This window comes from Trichosurus vulpecula, chromosome 5 (assembly GCF_011100635.1).
Source record: "Trichosurus vulpecula isolate mTriVul1 chromosome 5, mTriVul1.pri, whole genome shotgun sequence".
NCBI classification, from domain to species: Eukaryota; Metazoa; Chordata; class Mammalia; order Diprotodontia; family Phalangeridae; genus Trichosurus; species Trichosurus vulpecula.
Genome location: NC_050577.1, coordinates 59,856,395 through 59,876,656, shown reverse-complemented (window position 1 = coordinate 59,876,656; position 20,262 = coordinate 59,856,395). Strand labels below are relative to the sequence as shown.

The 20,262-nt window shown below is 36.8% G+C and overlaps 1 protein-coding gene across 1 annotated transcript in view; it reads right to left on the bottom strand.

Annotated features, from left to right (window-relative positions):
- Window positions 1-1,589: 1,589 nt before the first annotated feature.
- The window catches only part of PLXDC2 (plexin domain containing 2), a 518,063-nt gene continuing 499,390 nt past the window's right edge, over window positions 1,590-20,262 (bottom strand). Inside the window, exon 14 of the mRNA XM_036758389.1 lies at window positions 1,590-12,493. Within this exon, the coding sequence (XP_036614284.1) occupies window positions 12,377-12,493 (117 nt within the window). The 3' untranslated portion in view covers window positions 1,590-12,376. The remainder of the gene's footprint in view (window positions 12,494-20,262) is intronic.

Sequence of the window (20,262 nt, the reverse complement as noted above, 5' to 3'; positions counted from 1 at the left end):
CAAAAGACATTGAGCAACTATTATTTCGAATTGTTCAGACTTAAGATTTTTCTCTTTTGTGTCTTGAGTGGAGGAGGATGTTACAATTTTCATTGTTTTTTACCTCTCACTATATGAAGACAACCCACACATTTAAAAATAGCAGCTGCGATTTTATTGTGAAAAATCAAGGTGGAATTGATACAGTGCAAACAACTGATAGATAATTGAGTGAGGAGGAAAGATCAAAATCAGATTGCCTGGAATACTAAATAAATTTCCTTGGCTAGATGACTGACGTTACAAAGAGTTTCATGCTCTGCATTCCAAAATTACCATGTTTTTTGGCTGTGTGTGTGCGTGTGTGTGTGTGTGTGTGTGTGTGTATGTGTGTGTTTGTGTGTGTGTGTGTGTGAGTGTGAGAGAGAGAGAGAGAGAGGGAGAGAGAGAGAGGGAGAGTGATGGATTTTACAAAGAGGACAACAATTGGAGCTTAAAACACCTAATTTCCTGCGGGATTTAGACAGTATAGAGATACTATATTCATTCTTTCAAAACACCCCGTGAGGTAAACTGTCATGGTCCTTATCATTCATTAAAAGGAGGGAAGAGTGGAGGAGCCATAGAGAACTGTTATTTGTCCCCTTTACTTCAACCAAGTTAAATAACGAAAGAGACAGGTAAACTTGGACAACCTGATAACTTGAACCACCTTAGAACATTGTCGCTAAAATGCTGAATTGATAAAAATAAATAGAAAAAAGTTTATTATTTCTTTGGAGCTCTGAAATTTAAAACAGTCATTATCAAAGTGAATTTAAGCAAGGTGGGCATCTGTTAAGAGCAATTTCCCTCCAATTCACTGCATTAGAGTTGGGTCTTATTCTTTGGCTATAGCTTCTGCCCATTCCATGTTCAGTTGTCCATTAATGCTAGGTTTTGCTAGCAAGTGACTCCTATTTAATTAGCATTGTTCTCTGAAAGGTGGAAGGATTGAGGAAAAAACCAACTATCCAAAGACACATAAATACTTTGAAATCTAGTGACCTCCTTGGAGAGCAATGATGAGATGATTTGGGGTACTCCTAAATAAACACATCAGAGTGGAGTGACTAGAGTGCCTAACATGATTAGGAAGACCTGGTTTGAAATCTCCCCTTCAGCACTGATTATCTTCATGGTCCTAGGCAAGTTACTTAACCTTTATCACCTTCATTTTGGCATCTGAAAATGGTGTAGAATAGTTGAAGCAGTTTAACTTGGTGTAATGAGCACTGGCTTTAGAGCCAGGTGACCTGCATGGAAAATCCACTTCTGATGTTTGCTACCTGTACAACATTGGGAAAATTATTCAACATTCCCGGCCTTCTTTTTCTTCATCTGTAAAATGAGAGATTGGATTAATAATAATGATAATAATTCATTTTTATAGCACGTATGATGTGCCAGGCATTAGGTTAAGCAAATTTCAAATATTATCTCAATACTGTTATCATTGCCAGTTTGGGTAGCTGAGGCAAACAGGTGAAGTGTTTTGCTCAAGGTCCACAGTTAGTAAGTATCTGAGGTTGGATTTCAATTCAGGGCTTCCTTATTCCAGGCCTAGCTCTCTGTATACTACGGTGGCACCATGTTGCCTGATGATGCACAGGGTCGCTTCCACTTTGAGGTTTACTGATGCTGTAACTTGCCATGCTTACTTCATTGGATTGATTTAAGGAATGAATTAGATGATATGTAATGATCTAATAGGATGGTATTTGATGATATTTTGCAATCCTTCAAGTGCCCTATGAATGTCATTTGTTTCATTCCTAAATAAAAGCTCTGACAGACATAGCTAAAGGTGTTTAAAAAATTAGAACAAAACCACTTTTATTGTTTAATATGTAGTCAAACTTGACAATAGTGTTACAGAAATTGCTCCCTTCTCCCCTTCTAAAATCCCAAATTTGCTGACGTCAACCAAAAGTGAAAAATGAAATTAATTGTGAAAATAGCAATCAACAAAGACAATAAGAAGAATATGTGATCATCACTAGTTCTCAGGCCTCTGAATATGAATTCTGCCTCCCTCCCAGTCAGCGTACTGGCTTTCTTATATATTTTCCACCAAGAAACAATTCTCAACATACTGTAAGTAGAACCAAAATTAAAAATGCAAAGAAAGTCAGTTTCAAAAAAGCTGTATGGGGAAAGAATATAATGAATTATTGCAACAATACAGAAATCCCCAGAAAAAAATAAGTGGCAAATCATTTTTTCGTAATGGAATACATTCAAACTTAGAGACATGGAATCTTATAGTTAAAAACAATCAGGAGTAGTTTATAGAAAATATGTAATATCTGCATATTCTTGTATTTAAGCAGAGGGCTCCTGTATGTCACACCTCTTTTGCTATCAAACATTAGTGCAAATTCAGACACAAAGTTTTACATTTGCAGGCTCAGGTAATTCAAGAAAAGCAAAATCAAAAATTACATGTGTTACTGAAGAATGTAGCCCTAGAATGAAACATTTCCATTTCCAGGGCAGGAAAAATGAGGATGATATCCACAGTACTGGTACAAGTCCAGATTGTTCATTTTGGTAAGTTTTGTTCTCAATAAGTTTTGGGAAGCCCTACGTTGCCTTGAAAGACAAGGTCCTTGAGATGAGACACAGTGCCTATTGAGACAGTGAAAAACTCTTTGACCAACTGTTTCTGATGGGGTATAGGTTACTGTTGGGATATAGACCATGGGAATCCCCTTGAACCCCACCCTGAATCTTCCCACTTGATCTGACTTTTCATGCCCAAATCTGTTATCTGCTACCTCCATTGTCTGGTTACCTCTAGATTGCTTTCCAGCCCTTTCTCACTCTTGATCCTATTAAAATATTTATACCCAAGTCAATTACTCCAGCTCTCCATTGTCTGTCATCTCCAGGTAGCCTTCTGGTATTTCCTAGTCTGGAGTCGGACCTCACCCCAGTCCCCCAGTCACCCCAGTCCCATACCACCCTAAATCCCTCCCACAATCTTTCTGTATATAAGATCCATCTTGCTTCCATGAAGGTGCTCAGATTCAATCTACTTTAGATTCAGTATGGCCCGCTGGCATTAGTGTCACAAATGCTCAGCCTCCCTAAGAGTACCTATTAATGGCAAATCTTTGACAAACTTTATTTTACTTTGGCTGAAGTCGGTCGTATTCATTCAAGCAAGACCCTATGTGTTGGTATTTTGAGGTCTTGAGCATCCCTAAACCTTAACGTTATAGTTCCCTAAACCTCAACATTATGGTTCCCTAAACCTCAACATTTCCGTCCTACTCTGAGGTTCTTCATTTTGATATACTTTTGACTCAGTTATACGTGGTCAGATTTCCTTCCCCCCCACATCCTGTTCTCTTTTAGAAGCCATGTAGTGATTTTATTTCAGTGCCTGGCACATAGTAGGTACTTATTGAACAGTAATTGACTGACTGACTTTCTGATCCAGACAAGGGTAGTAATTATACTTAGAAATGCAGCAGGAATATTCTCTACTGGGACAGGCAAGGACAGGCAGCCTTTGGAGTGTTGGAGTTTTTCTCCCTTTACACTATAATGCTTCAAATGCCTACAGGCAGAATTACCACAAAAAGTCGTAAATTCCTGGCAGTAAATATTCCCATGATCCCAATTGGCATACCAGAAAGCCTGTCCTTTTTCTCCCTTCCTTTTGCCTTGAAAAGAGTAGTTTTCCAAGGTGCTAGCCAAGTGCCCCCCTTCCCTATTTCAGACAAGTGATGGAGATTTTTTTTCTTAAAAGCCAGTGAAAATGCTTCTCTCTCCAAGCAGGCCACGTGTGCTATGTTCCAGCATCACAAAATGACTTTGTTTGAGGAGATTTCATTATATCCCTTAAATGAATAGAATGCCTTTTAGCAAGGAAGACCTTATTTCACCTAATATCATTTTCAGTGCTGTCAAAATGAGGGCACCTGAGACGACTTGATTGTGAGCTATAAATATACTAATCTGGGCTTTCTTCCCCCCCTTATGATTCTCTATGTAAAGATTGCTGCACTGTTCTATAAGGTCTCAACAAAGACATTTCTGAAGCAAGTGAAGGCCTATAAAAGGTAGGCCCTCCCCAGAGTTGCACCAGATTCCCAGTATCTCTTCCTTCAGGAGAATTATTTCTGGTTTACACTCTCCTGTGACGTGAAATGAAGAAGAAAAAAACCATATCTGTTCTTATTAAATGATAAAGGCAATGGCAGGGAGGGAATTTATTCTTGGTTAGACCTCAGGTCCAAACTACCCTAATTACATAGTCTGGCAGATGGGGCACATCATCTGTATAGGTGCCATGCTGCAGGCAGAGATGAGTGTTATGCCAAATTCCACACCCCTCCAGCTATTCTCTTATTTTGTGGACACACGGATAGGTTGATATCCTCTAGCATGCACTGTCTGTCTATCAGCTTCTCCTAATTGTCCAGACTTTGATGTGGCCCCAGCTGTACATGTGCTTATCGTGCTGAAGTGGGAGAAACTGATACCCAGGGCTTCAGGAGCTTTGTTCATTATTATTAACACCCTGTTCCTTACTTCCATTCCCCTTCCCACAAGTAGAAAGGGCAATGATGCAGTGTTTGTAATGGAAGTTAAGGGACTGGATAGGAGATAATAATTTACCTGAAATCTTACTACAGTTAAGAGTAAGGAGACAAAAAGGATAAAGTGATGGACTTTGAGTCAGGAAGACTAGAGTTTGAATTCTAAGAAACTGACTGCTAGGTCTTTTTTTGTTTATTTCTTTTGTTTTGGGTCATTTCCTCATCAGGAACATGAGAATACTAGTGGTACCTACTTCATAGGATTGCTGTGAGGATCCAAAGAGATTTGTAAAGGACTTTGCAAACCATCAGATGCTATAGAAATGTAAAATACTGTTATCAATAGTGCTGCATGATTCTTTGTCTACACTTAGGTAGTGGAAAATCATTGGGTTGCTTTCCCAACATTTTGCACAGTACATAGCTCATAGTAGGCACTTAACAAATGCTTGTTGATTTATTCATTAATTATAAGTACAGAGACACTAAGGGGAGGGCACCATTTTTTTAAAAAAAAATCGCTGCTGCAAAGGAATGGTGGGGATCACTGAGGTAATTTTATGCAAATCAAATTGAATATCATCATTCTTTATGTCAGAGTTTTTTTATGCATTACTCCACTGATTTTTAAAACCGTTTTCTGATCAGTAAATCTAGATTTGTTGGACAAAAGGTGAAGTCCCTAAATAAGACTCAGGTAATTATTTTTTTGGGGGGAGTGAGGCTAAAGGACTAAAAGACTAAATGTGTCCACGTAGAGCTGGATATGATGTCACAATCACATGTACATAGTTATTTGTTCCTTCTCAACTTGATTTTTTTTTGTTGCAGCTCAGAAGTTTTCCAAAAGCCCACTCTGGCATATTTAACAGATTCTCTTTCATTCCCATTTTACTTAATAATCATCATACTTAATGATAGTCAGAATAGAGAGGGTTGTGGGATGGATCAGGGAAAAAAAAACATTGATATAAGACAATGTGAATGACACAACACACACTGTCTTAAGCATTCATAATAATAATCATAAAGGTCAGTGTTCTTGCTCAAAGGGGCAAACACTTCTGGAAAATTAAACCACAGTCATCTCCACCTACTCTGACTATCTATCTGCAGAATAATTAACCCAGGGCAATTCTTCCATGAAATAAGAGGAAGAACTATAAAGGAATATTTTAAGGGAGATGTCTGAAGTAGTTTTTTTTTGCCTTTGTTCCACTGCTGAATAAAGCCAAAGTTGAGACAGCAAGGCTATTCCAAATTTCATGAGGTTACAAGGTCAGAGGACCAAGTGGATCAGACGATGATGATGGATAGTGACTAGATCTTCAATGGGCATAGTATACAAATGCCCATGTGGAAGGATACATGAAAACACGGTCTCTGTCAAAGAGAGCAAATCTATATGATGAGAAATGTTTATGTCTAGGGCAACCATTACATCAGCAACATAGACTGCCTATATGGCTTCTTCTACTTCATCCTCCAACTTAGCAAAGTTAATCAACCACTAAAAACTCCCTCTAAAGGAAAATTTCCCTACCTTTCTTAAAAGGCAATAGTAAAAGCCATAAGGACATTCCATCTAAAGCTGGAAGAAAAGGACGTGTAGGATCTTGCTTGCTGAAAGAGCTTTTACAATTTTGCAAAATGAACATTGTAACCAATTGGCTGACACAGTACCTTGAACACCAATAACAAACACTGCACTAATGAAGGGAATGGATTAAAAATACAGCTGAAAAAAAGGGAAAGAGGACCTGTGAACCTAAAAGTTTGATTCTTTAGCTTTGAGTTCTTTTATTGATCTTCAGAGTATAATTCACATTCCTAAAAACTACCAAAACTGCTTTGCTTCTGGAATTTTTTTAAGAACCCTAAAGCTAATAAAATTTGAGAAGCCATGAGAGAAACACTGGTGGAAAAAAAGTAAAACAATGTTCTCTCAGAAGAGCAAGATTCAAATAAACTGCAGTCTCATAATTCCTCGAGCAACTGTGAAATGATATCACAAATAAAAAGGAAAATAAGTGATGGAGTGGAAAAAGGCCGGTGGAATTAAGGGAAAAAGACTCAGATTCAAATCTTCACTCTGTGATCTCAGTCTCCTTATCTTCAACATAAGGTGGTTGGATTAAGCATTCTTGAAAGTTTCTGCCAGTTCCATATCTCATGATGCTACAAGTAACTACTTAAATTTGCCTAGGAAATGCTATTCTATCACTGGCAGTAAAGATGAAATGACACAGCCAATCTATGACATTTTATTTTTCATAAAAATTCTCTAATCAGATGCTGCAGATAAGTTGCCTTGAATGGGATAGAAAATTTGAATTGTATGTTCTATATGACAGCAATCTAATTTGTTCAACATTTGGGCAAAGAAGATTACTTATGATCAAAAGTTGCATATGGTTCAAAGCCCTGGCAAAGGATTGTGATTAGAAACAAGGAAAGCAATAGACTATTTGTACAGAGCTGCCTACATTTTTAGAATTCTGTTCAGGCACAGATGAACAAAACATTTAATAAACTGGGCATCATGGGGATACCAAGAGGCAATAAGTTAATATTATAATCCAAATCATTGAAAAGAAGAACCCAACAAGGGACCAAGTACACGAGTGATAGCTTAAAATCACTTGGTTGCCACTAATTACAATTAGAAATGGAATTAAGTTGGAGGAGAATAGTCTTTGTAATGAGAATAAGAAGATTGCCATCTCCTTATATGTGTACTATACTTTGCCATTAACAGGACGTTTTTCACATGCCTTATCCAATTGGATATTCATAACAGCTCTAGGATTTTAAGACTAGGGTTGGAAGGGACCTTGGGGGCAGCTAGTCCAATCAACCGATAAGGAAAGTGAAGCCTGGTTAGGTTATACAATTTGCCAAAGTTTATGTAGGTAGTAGGCAGCAGAAGCACATTCTGAACCTTGGCCCTCTAACTCCAGACCCAATGCTCTTTCCCCTGCATCACAAACTACTGAGGTAGGCAGATTTTATGGTCCCCATTATACAGATGAGGAAACTAAGGCTCCAAGGACTAAGTAATGCCTAGGATCACACATTTAGTCAGTGACCAAGCAAGGCCTAGAAACCAAGTCTTAACTCCCTAGTCACCGCTCTTACTACTATAGAAGTGTGTCTCTTTACCAAAAGAAGCTTATCACAGTGTTTAAGACTGGATTTTTCTGAATGAAAAGCCCAATCAAGTAATTTTCAAGATCTTCTCTGGATAACTTGGATTATTTTCCTCAAAGACTATTCTTAGTTGTCTAAATAAAACAGAGATGTACAAAGAAATATGTTCCATAGCAAATTATATCACCATATAGTACTATTTTCAATACTAAAATCTCTAAATGCTCACATACTCTAGGTAAGGAGGCTGTCTGTTACCCCTTTAAGAGACTCCTTAGATAGTTAGATAAATCTGTTGGGTATTTCTCCAAAGTTTTTGATTGCAATTGACTCATATACATTTTCATCCTTCGTAGCTCCTGTCCACATCCTGCCATACATTTTTGCATAGGGGTCAACCCAAAATATTGAAGGTCATTTTAATAGACCTCATGTGTCAGAGATACCATTGAAGCATTTGGATTTTCCAACTATTTTCCTTCCACCACATTTGACTGACTCACCTTCTTTCTGGGCATACATATTTCTGTTGTTATCTTTTATGCCCACTCCCATGGAATTTTCCATTAGTGATATATTGCAGTCTATCAAAACCCATTATAAATTCTACTGTTGCCCATTGGGTGACTCCATAAATAAGAATCCTTCAGGGACTGAAGCATTTTGTGATTCATAGGTATATATCACAGCCATAAGAATATCAATGCTAAAAAGAGGAATTTTTGTGTCAAATTAAAAACACCTCAGAATTTCCCAAATGCAATGCGACTAATTATCCTACTTCTTTTAATTTGTGGGAATAGTTCATTGTCCAATTGCAATATTTGTCCAAGATATATGTACGGATGGGACAGAGGTCAAAGTGAAGAAGAATTGTCATTGAAAAAACCCCAAACTTGATCTCATTAAGCTACTGATGGTTAACACTGGGGAGTAGATAAAGGGCCTAACATCAAGACAGATTATCACCACTTCCGAAAGAAGTTTAAGTCATTTGCAAAGATGAAGCAGTCAAAAAAAAACTAAGAAACTACATTAACAAATACCTGATTATTTTGTCAAGTAGACTAATTAAAATATAGACTCATTTGTAAAACTATCAAAGAGTAATGTGGCAAGAGAGTTGCTGCATGATACAATAGAGAATACAATGAAGTAAATACTGTAGACTTGAGATGAACTGTCTACTCAATAAAACCATTGGTTTAAGCTCAGGTCCTTCAGAATTGGTAGATGGCAAAATCTAATGAAAATTACAGGGAACTGGGGTTCAGATGGACTGGCTTCTAGGCCCTAGGCCTGGCCATAGCTAATTATGGCAGAACATTTTCCTTTTCTGGGCCATTTCTGCCTCAGTTATAAAATAAGGGAGTTGGATTAGATAATAAATGAGAAAATCTAAGATTTTATAGAGCTAGTACAGTACGTATAGGTCAACATTCTGTAAAGATTATCCAATTAAGTTAATATCCATCAGGAAGAAAGCATTGCGTGTTGTATATGTAAGTCAATCCTGTTTGACTCCTGTTCAAAGGAAATATTTCCAAGGCTTAAATTGTAATAATTCATTTTGGTCAAATGGAAAAGGGGTTGAGAAACATTTCTATAGGTACTAACTTATCAGTGTTTTTCCATCTTAGTAACTGACTTTGGTGAAGTTTCCCACATTTATCTTTTCTAATGTGTATGATGACAATTGTAATAATCAAGGCAATGTCATGTTCTCCATCTTCCTTATGAGGAAGCAGGGCCAAAGGAGTTAGATAATTAGCTTATGGCTTTACAGCAGGCCAGTCAAAATTGCTTAACATCCACTTGAGAAGTCCTGATGTCAACAGTCAAATTAGTAATGCCAGGCTTCTTAGCCCTTAGTCATATTTGAGATCCACAGCATCAACTCTCACTATATACTACAGTAGCACAGTATAATCAAGTAACATTTCAACTTCATTTTCTCTACTGGTGTTTTTCTCTCTTGTTTTATTTTGCTATAATTTCTATGGCTATTAGGTATGTGTGCCACACAATACATATCAATTTATTAATGCATATTATTAACACAGTCACGCTCTCTATATAGGAAGTCCAATTTCCATTTTATACACCAAAACACCATTTTCCTTTGGTTGTGTAGGAGAATCCAAGCACAGAACAGGGGTATAGAATAAAAAGAAACAAATAGAAATAGAAAGCATGAAAGAAAAAAGATGTCAGTTAATGTTGCCATCCTTCTATCAAATTATAATAAATCTTCAATGTGACCTGGGAGGACTTCTTTCTGACAGCCCCCTCCAAATCCTGATGTGTTTCTACTCTAAGGTTGTCTTGAATGTTTCATATTTAGGCGAATTGAATAATTCAGATTATAGTTGTGAAAAATTTTCACAGGATTATCAATCCTTACAATGCATACAAAGGATGATAAGCTATGATGGGCTTTGGAATATCTTCTCATTCCTCCATTAACATACAGGAAATCATACTGACATATAGGCTTAACAGAATTATTTAATTACTGCTATTGGAAGACAAATTTATTGTAAAAAGCAACCAGAGCAGAGCATCTCATCTCAGAAGGAGGTTGTCTACATGACCATTAAATATTCTTAGAGTACCAGTTGCACCACTTGAATTGGCAAGTCATTTGGTTATTGCTACATAACTAAATCTACCCCACAAGGCATGTGTTGGAACAGTTCATACAAAACGAGAAGGCATATGGCTGTAAGATGGTCATCTTAACCTTCATTTTAACTTGCTTCTCAATTCTTTAAGAGGACTGTTATGTAACATGAAGAAAGGTTAAATGCCATGTTGGATGACTTAAAAAAAAGCAAACTGTGCTATACAAAAAAACAGTACTGGTTTACTTCATGAAGACAGTTATTAAGGAGAATCATGATTTATTAGTGGATTGAAGTCATTGGATTTAGACGCTGTCTATACATTCTAAAATGTTAGTAAGGTGCTACTTACTATATATATGCGTGCTACTTGAGACCTGAACCTGCAAATGTTGAACACCGTACCTTAACAGGAATCACTTTGTACAGAATGTAAAGGGTTCATAAGTCAAGATGGCAATGGAATTATACACACAGTATTTGAATTTCAACTTTAGAAGTTCAGTGTATATTAACCCTTTTCCTTCTCAAAGAATGTTTAAAATTCCTTTTCCAGTAGGGATGTTCACAATCTGGATTGTGGTTAATCCAACCAGGCCAGCCTAACTGGTGGCCTCATTTAAGGAGCTTTTAATGTCTTCTTAACCTAATCTGGGAAGGAAAGGGTTGATGTGAGTGGAAAAGTGGCTCATGTAGGCAGGAAAACATATGGCACTGCAATAGAATGAACCACTTTCCCAATGGGACATAAAAATATTCTAATATTAAGGATTATTTTACAACTCAATGGAAATATGCAGTAATGCAATCCATTTTCTTTGTCCAGATGACAAAATGCAGTCTTAACAGTCACAAGAGCCTGCCTTGTGTTAGCTATAAACAAAAATATATTTATATATATATATTTATATTTATGCAACTACTATGTGCTTTAAACAAAATTACTGTATGAATCAGCAGGGTTCTGAAACATTTTCCTTTTTTTTTTTTAAATCACTGGGGATATGTGCTGGAAATTGAATGGCTTCTTAGGCAAGAATCAACAATGAAACAGGCCATTAATATTGACCTGGCAAAAATAAAAATAAAAAACAAACCCAAACCCACACCTGTGTGTTTGATATCCCTCAATAGTTTTGCTTCACAAAATGCCTGAGAAACTCTTCCTGTTTCCTTTTACTTCTATTAGCTAAGACCATCTTATACTTTCATTTCACTCCATAGGAAGACCATGCAGGCAATACTTCTCAAAAAAAAAATCCAAATTTGACATCCTGAAACAGAAGATATGCCTCTCCAAAGTGGCCTTTGGGAGCTTCTTTGCCAAAGTTCACCTAAAACTTGTGGTGTCTCTATAACCTATAGATGGAGAGGATATGTCTCCTAAAGAAGTGGGAGACACAGTTTAGCCTTCCTCTTGAGAAAATGGCCCACACTTAGAGTAATGAACTTGTTTAAACAGGTGAGAATGGATCCTGAAACCAAAATGCTACTAGTATTTCTCATTTTTGAAGACTGGAAATTGCTTGTTTTACACGTAATCACTCTTTTGCCTGCATGAACTGGTTTTGTTCTACCACCTTAAAATACTTACTGTCTTTTCCTTTAAAAACATTCTCAATTTGCAAAACCTATTACCTTTGAGACCCCAGAAAACATATGAACCAAAAGGGATAGAACCCTTGTGAACTTAAAGCTTTATTTCTTCCCTTGATTCTTATGCAACCCAACACCTAAGCCAACAGCATGGGCAGTCATATCAGCGTTCTGACCAGTCCGCTGGAGATGTTCTAAGTGAACTGTATGTCATTTCATTAAAGAAAACTACTGCACAGCGTAATCTGGTGTTTTTGCAAATTTCCTTCCCCAGCTTTCTTGGGCAAGGCTGATCCGGAAATTGTCCCTTGTTCAGGCTACAGCAGCTTAGGGCGCCTTTATTTTTTTCTTTGTTTTTAAATTTTTTTTTAAAGATATAGGCAAAGTTAAAGTCTTACACCTGTAAGCCAGTACTGGTGTTCTGTCCCAGAAATTTTAACACTGCTCTGATACAATAAAACCTTCTTTTTCACCAACAGGTTCAACTTCAGCATATGCAGGGTGTCCAGAGCCTCTTCGAAACTTCATTGCTGGCCATCTGCTGGGACGCCGCTGGGAGGAAAACAACAACAAAATATAAAAAGTAAGTACAGATAATCTAAATGTCATGGAGGGATCTTCAATTAATTTGTTTTAAAGAGATTTACAATGACATTTAGTCACCTACTATCTCTTTGAAATAAACAACATGATATAAACATTAGATACAGTGAGTACAGAACTGGCTTTGGAGTCCTGTTGACCCAAGTTCAAGCCCTTCCTTTGTCACAAATTGGCCTCTTAGTACCTCAAATAACTCTCAAATGGTTAAGTTGCCTAATAGTTGCAAATATGCATAGGTAAAGAGAATTTCATCTCTCAAAGTTTCCAATACCAATAAAATCACGACTCAGGACAAAAACCAAACCAAACCAAACCAAAAAACCAACATATTATCCTTCAGTTCCCCAGGACCTTCTCCCCCATTTTGTTTCACTGAATAGATGATGATTCAAAGCAATCTCCCTTCTACACACACACACACACACACACACACACACACACACACACTATATATATATATATATATATATATATATATATATGTATATATCATCTACTCTACTCTCAGAAGTAGTAATTTATTATATGTAGGAAAAGGCCAATAAGAATGTAATGGAAGTTTCCTAAATTTAAAATCGAAAGGCCTAGATTTGAGTCTAGGCTTTATTTAGTATGAGATAGCTGTGTGTCTTTATGCAAGTCATAACCTAAATGATCTTTAATACTTTATGATTCTTTAAGGTCTTCTATTACTCAAGATCCTCATGGAAGACAATTTGATTTCCAAATCAATAGATGCTGATATCCATACGCTGAAGACATAGGGGGATAAAATTAAAAAAAAAGACTTTGAGGTCAAACATGCGCATAAAAACAAACTCATTTTTGAATTATATTTTATTTTTCAAACAAACCAACATTTGCCTTTTCTCTCTCTCAACACATTTTAACAGTCCTCTCCTATGCCCTCTCCCATTAAAAAACAAAGGAGAAATTCATGTAACAAAAATGTATAGACAATTAAACTCTCACATTGGCCATATCCAAATGTGTGCATGTTCATGTCTCAATCTGTATTCTGAACCTATCACCTGTCTTTCAAGATGAGGGTAGCCTTTTTAATCATGAATCCTCTGGAATGGTGGTTGTAGACAAGTTTTCTCAATAATTAGATACTCTTAACAGAAATTGAATTTATCAACCACTTTTATATTGATGATCAAAAAAGGAAAAAAAATATTTTCTCCCCCTTCTAGAAAAAGAACTGGCTTCTCTTATTTCCTAAGGAACACTACTAAATGTTTAAATGATAGGGGAAAAGATCCTGAAATACTTAGGATGGGGCTAAAGTGATGCCTAACAGGCATTTGATCCATTTTTCTAAGTTTTTTCTGATTTCATGGTAGATAAGTCAATAGATATTGAACAAAGGAAGTTCATCTCTATCTAAATAATTTTAATGTGAAAAAGGATAAATATCATTGTTGGTGATCAAAGTGTTCAGAAAGAAGTTTTACATCAGGAAAGAATGAGCATTAACTTTGTGTCCTAGGCAAATTCCAATCAAAGTAATTATTTTGGCCTGATATAATTTTATTTAATGTATATTCAAAATGTATACAGAATGTTCTGCATTTATTAACTCATTAGGCCTCTTAAATAGTGCAACATAATTATCTATATTTTCTATAAGTTGAAATTGAAACTATAAGGACAGGTCAGCCCCAGAATTGGAAATCACCATTAATTAATCAATTATTACTGAAAATTCTGAAGTATAGCATTGCATATCTGTCTTCTCCTACTTGAATGGAAAAGGCAAATAAATACATCCCAATTGCTTACAAATGTATATTTCACCTCAACACCTGTTTATGCTATGGAATATTTCCATAATTTCCGATTCAGTAGACTAACAGCCCCTGATATTAGAGACTTTTCTGTTTTTGTTTATGTATCTCCTTTCTCTAGCACTGTGCTTTGCAGTATCAGGCATTGTATAAGTGCTTTTAAAAATAAATTTATTTGAATGGCAAAGTGAGAAATTATGGTGTTTTAAGAGATAAAAAAAAGTTGTTTCTCTCAAAAGCCTGATGTGCTTGTCTATCTCATCTCCAATGATAGTTCTAAAAACTCTCATTGGTCCAGCTATATCTTGAATCAAAAAGAGATATGACCTTTTATCATTAGATCAAAATTTCTTTGAAAAATGAGTGCTGACTTGCATCAGTTCAATTGTTTCTGCAACCCAAGTGGGTTGTAAAAACTCATTAGTACACAAGACTTTTAGCATTTAGCTCTAAGGGCACAATGTCTTTTATTTTTTAACTTCCATCCTGTAGCTGTGAGCAGAAACTGGTGAACTAAAACTAGTGAACACTTTTGGCCAGCAAATATCTCCCTATTTTATGCACTCCTTAATTCTTATCCTCACAGGATTTTCGAATGATGTTACCTCTATGGTTGCCTCAATAATGGACTTCTTAAAATAATTTTAGCATCTGCAAAGAAGAAAGCTTGTTGAAAGTTCAGTAAGATTATATGCTAAGAGCCTGCTGTTGTTCCATTGTTTCTGTCATGTCTGACTCTTCATGGCACCATTTCGGGGTTTTCTTGGTAAAGAAATTGGAGTGATTGGCCAGATGAGGAACTTGAAGCAAATAGGATTAAGTGACTTGGCCTGGGTCACATGGCTAGTAAGTGTCTAAGGCCAGATTTGAGCTCAGGAGGAGTGTAAAATACACTGCTCTTGTCCCTGGGGATTACAAGTTAGTACTAGTGAATTAAATGTCTCATATAATTGACAGGGGAGCCAGCACAGAAGTATACAAGTATTCCAGGAACATAGCAGGGCCTCATTTTGTGCCAGTCTCTCTTATCAGCACACATTTTGCCTTGTTTAGGGGAGGAACTCTATCTTTATAGTTTGCAATCTGAACCTCTTTGGCTTCATTTCTCTCATCTGTAAAGTGAAAAATTTAGACTAGAATGCCATTGATGACTTCCAACTCTAACCCCTCTGATCCTCTGGGCTCCTTGCTGATAGCATGTAGTAGGCATTTCATAATTGTATGTTAGATTGTTCTTAACTGAAATTGAATTGGAACAATGCAGAATAACAAAAGAGAAGGAACTTCACAGAGGGGCAGTAGAACTGGAGGTAGGACTTGATTTAAGTAGTCACTTTGAAAGATGAGCAAAGGATCACAAAAGGTGCTTCAGTGACAAAACTGACATTTTGCCAGCTGTATAGGTCAGTCATTTCTGTAAGTACTGGCAACTGACTTTGACTTCAGTCATGTTAAAACACATGACTCTATGAAGTAATTCCTTTAGCATAGGGAACTTTATCTTTGTATTGCAACTTGCTCTACACAATGCAGCTTGTAACCTCTCTATAAATTAATTAATAGGCCTGAAGCCTTTGCAGATCGAGTGATTTGTTTTTCACAGTTTATAAATGTCAGGGAGATAGGGAGTTTGGATCCGTGCTTTCTTTGGGTGTAGGCTAGCAGTGCCAAATTAAAATAGAAACAGACTGTGCATTAAATTGTACATAAGGATAAAATAGGCCACATATTGACTTAGAAAACTCATGCTTCTCTATCCATCCATCCTACTACTTCAATATATTAAAATCAGATAGAAGCTGAATTTTAATCTTGTGTGGGCCACACTCAGGAGTGTTGTGGGCCATGTGGTTTGACATATCTGGCACAGGGAAAGTTGTCACGAGAACTTTCTCTACCATTGAAGGTCAACCAGCACTTTCTCCACAATTTATAGTCTCAGAGAGTTGCTGAAATCCCTAAGAGGTTTCATGACGTGCTCAGCGTTACCCAGAGGTAAGTGTCTGAGGCAGAATTTAAATCATCATCTCCAAACAAATGAGTTAAACTACACTATGTTGTCAGTTCCCTGGACAATTTTAGGATTTGTGGAAGAAAAAGGGATTTTTGAATTGCTGCCAATTTATTACAAAACCTGAAAAATGCCACGTAACTGTTTTTCTTTTAAATCTATCTGTCCTATATAAGCCACATGTTCTTCCTCCATTGGTGATCATGAGCCCTGGAAATGATGAGCAAGTAGAAATAGCTTTCTTTGCAAAAAATCTGCTTTTTGCTAGAAGCTTCAGGAGAATGTGTAATATGTATGCACATATCTCTAGATATGCCTAGATGTAGGTGCATATATATGTGGATATATATGTATATTCACATATATGCTATATGTGTGTTTATACACACACAGATATGTATGGATGCATATACACATTATATATTTTATTTCTCCCAGTGGTCGCTCTTATTTTTCTGTACTATATCAATTTTTCATATTTAGATTACCCTGATGTGTCAAGGGAAAACTATGTTAATTATTTGTAACTTGAATCACTTTTCTGTTCCTATCCTGCAGTTGCTCTTCCCTGAACAGAATAGTTTCATTTTATTCCTTATAAATCAAATTAATGGGGCATTCAGTGCATCTATTAATATGAGTGAATTCCTTGTTTCTCAAAGAAAAGTATATAATGATGCCACCATGCCATGACCGGTTGCACATATAAGTGGGAGGAAGCTTTGGCAGGAGGTACTGGAAGGCTTAGAGAAGATCTTAGCTCAAATCTTGAACCTCCATCACTTCACTTGTATCTTGAGTCATTGATGGAGCTACTTAGCTTGCATGAGCTTCCATTTCCTTATCTGCAAATTGAGCAAAATGATTTTTCCAACTTGCTATTTTCATGGGGCTATTGTAAAGAAAGTACTATAGGTGTGTGTGTGTATGTGTGTGTACCTGCACACATCTATGAATATCTATACACAGAAATCTACACCCACATGCAGGGCATATTCCAAAAGTCCTAGTGCAGATTTAATCTATTATTGTTAAGTCATTTTGGTCATGCCCCACTCTCTGTGATGCCATTTGGTGTTTTCTTGGTAAAGATACTAGAGTGGTTTGCCATTTCCTTCTCCAGCTTGTTTTATGGATGAGGAGACTGAGGCAAACAGGGTGAAGTGACTTGCCCAGGATCACATGGCTAGTAAGTGTCTGAGGCCGGATTTGAACTCAGGAAGGTGAGTCTTCCTGACTCCATGTCCAGTACTCTATCCACTGTGAGACCTAGCTCTCCTTTAATCTATTAAAGAACTAATATTAATATTTCTATTCACATTGGTTACCTGGATCAAGTGCAATAATGTATTTAAAACATTTTGAAGTTATAAAGGGTTCATAATAAATTTGGCAGGCATAGTGTTCAATCATATCTAAAACTGTTAATTATACATAAAGCTTTTTGACTCAGCTTCCAAAGTGGCATTCCCTATTAGTCCTAGGGCCCTGGACTTTGGATTGGTGAGAGTTCACAAAAAAATCTCTTAGGCCTCAGTCCTATAGTAATCCAGTCAATACTACCATTCCTGGAAAGGATGGGTCACATGGGAGCCTTCTCAGAGAATAATACCCCTCCAAGGCCACAGATCCTCTATATAGTTCATCTTCCCCTATTAGAATGTAAGGTCCTTGATTTTTGTATTTTTATTCCAGCACACAATACAATGCTTAAAATATGCTCGTTTGTTCGTTTATAGATGATATAGGCAGTATCACCCACATTTTACAGATGAGGAATCTGAGACTGAATGGTTTGTCCAGCATCACATAGCTACTAAACTGCAGAGCTTAGATGTGAATTATAGCTATCATTATTATCCATTTTGACATAGAAGCTGTAGCCTCTTTAATCATTTACCTTCTAGAGTTAGGTATACTGGTGAACATATTTGGGGGGATTCGCCGATTATCATTATTATTAATAACAGTTTTATAAGATTAGACCAGACCTGTGATTACATTGCTTCAGAAAAATTCCTCTAGCATGGCAGATCAGTACCTACTCTTGCAAATAATAGTCTTGAAAAATTGCTTTGGGGCACTGAGAGGTTAAGAAATTTGTCCTGGTCATTCACTTCGTATATGTCAAGAGCAAGACTTGAACCCCATCAGCTTCTTACCTCTGAGACTCATTTTCTATCCACTCTACCAACATTAAGGCCCTGTTCCTTAGAGAAGCTGAAAGTAATGGGATTAAGAATTTGTAGTGTTATATAACATTTGTAGTTTATTAAAATCTTCACATATTTATTATCTGATTTCTCCAATTATATTTTAAGCTGCTTTATTGCAGAGGTGATGTATTAATTACTTTTGGTCCTTTATAACACCTAATATACAGTTTCTTGAACACCATCAGTACTACTCTAAAGCAAATGCATTTTGCTTTAGGTATACTGGTACAACATCAGCTTTCTTTGATCTTATGACTTGTCTCAAGTCTTGTACCAATATGGAAAATTATCCATGATCTCCTCAACCATAGCACCGACTTCGGCCCACTTTCTGCAAAAGGAATTATAATCTGCTTATTTGGCTAGCAAATGTGGGCATCTAGCACCTATTACAATAATCATGTCACTTTTAAAAGGAGGTTTGTAGCCTCTCTGTAAACGAGCCAATTTGCTCTTGCATAGTGATGTAGGTAAAAGAATAAGGGAAGGCTGCCTTGAGTTGTGAATATTCCAGTAAATGTCTAATGTGAGTTAGAGCTGCCTGGAAATGCAATCAAACTGGCTGAATTCCTCATGGTGGGGGTGGGGGTGGGGGGATCCTTATAAAACTGGTACTGAGTACACCAACACTTGTGAATTAAGGCCAAAAAAAGCTTCTTTTGAAGTTAGAAAACAACTCTTCCAACTGCTCTGACCTTTGGAAAATGGAATGTGTATGTGTGTGTGGGGCTATTTACTGCCACCATGGCTGGGTGTTTTCTCTGATATATAATTATAGATCAATTACAAATATAAAATCAAGTGACCTAGGTCTCTCCCAATTCTAAAAAGTGATTGGATTTCAATTGAGGGATGGAGATGAAGGCAGCACAGGTTCACAGATAGCTACAGATCTGAAACTGTTTCCTTACTAGAATGGCATTTCGTTTCTCAGCAGTTACACACACACACACACACACACACACATTTTTGGATATTAGTTTATAAAGAGTACCAAATTAAAGTCAAAATAGTAGCCTCTCTCCATCTTCCCCTTAAGGTAATTCAATTAAGGCAAATGGAGATTTATAAAATTATTACAATTACTTGATATATTAATTTTGGCCACAAATGTCCTTTGTCATACTGACCAAGTTTTTAAAATTGCTAGGAAAAGCGATGATTTGTGAAGTAAGGAGGGAGGGGGTGAAACAGCACTGCATTTGTAAGACAATGATGCAGAAGACTGATTACTCAGGCTCTAAGCAGATGCACTCATCACCATCATCTCTACAAACAGTCTTTAATTGGTTAGTATCAGCCTTTAATCATTTCTTTTTCCAGGCTCTTCAAAAGTGAACAGCACATTGCTGTCTTTTACAACGATTCATGTAATTTCTATGAAAGCTAGGGTGACAGTGTCATAAATTTCTTCTGTGATAAGAAAGCGCTGATGGCCATTACAAGTGGCATTATGTAAGCCATCATCACTACATAAGTACTCTTACAGCTGATATCCTAGGAAATGACTTTTACAAGAGTAGCATCACAAAAGTGGCCAGTGGTATTTCACACAGTTAGTCTGATGGGTCCCATTTACTTTCTGTGAAAAAAAGCTGTTTTCACTGTGCAGTCAACTCTATGATATCCTGACCCGAGTTATCTGGTTAGGGAGTTACTTAGAGGTCTTGCTTTCCCCTGCTTTTATCTGCTTTTTAGCCT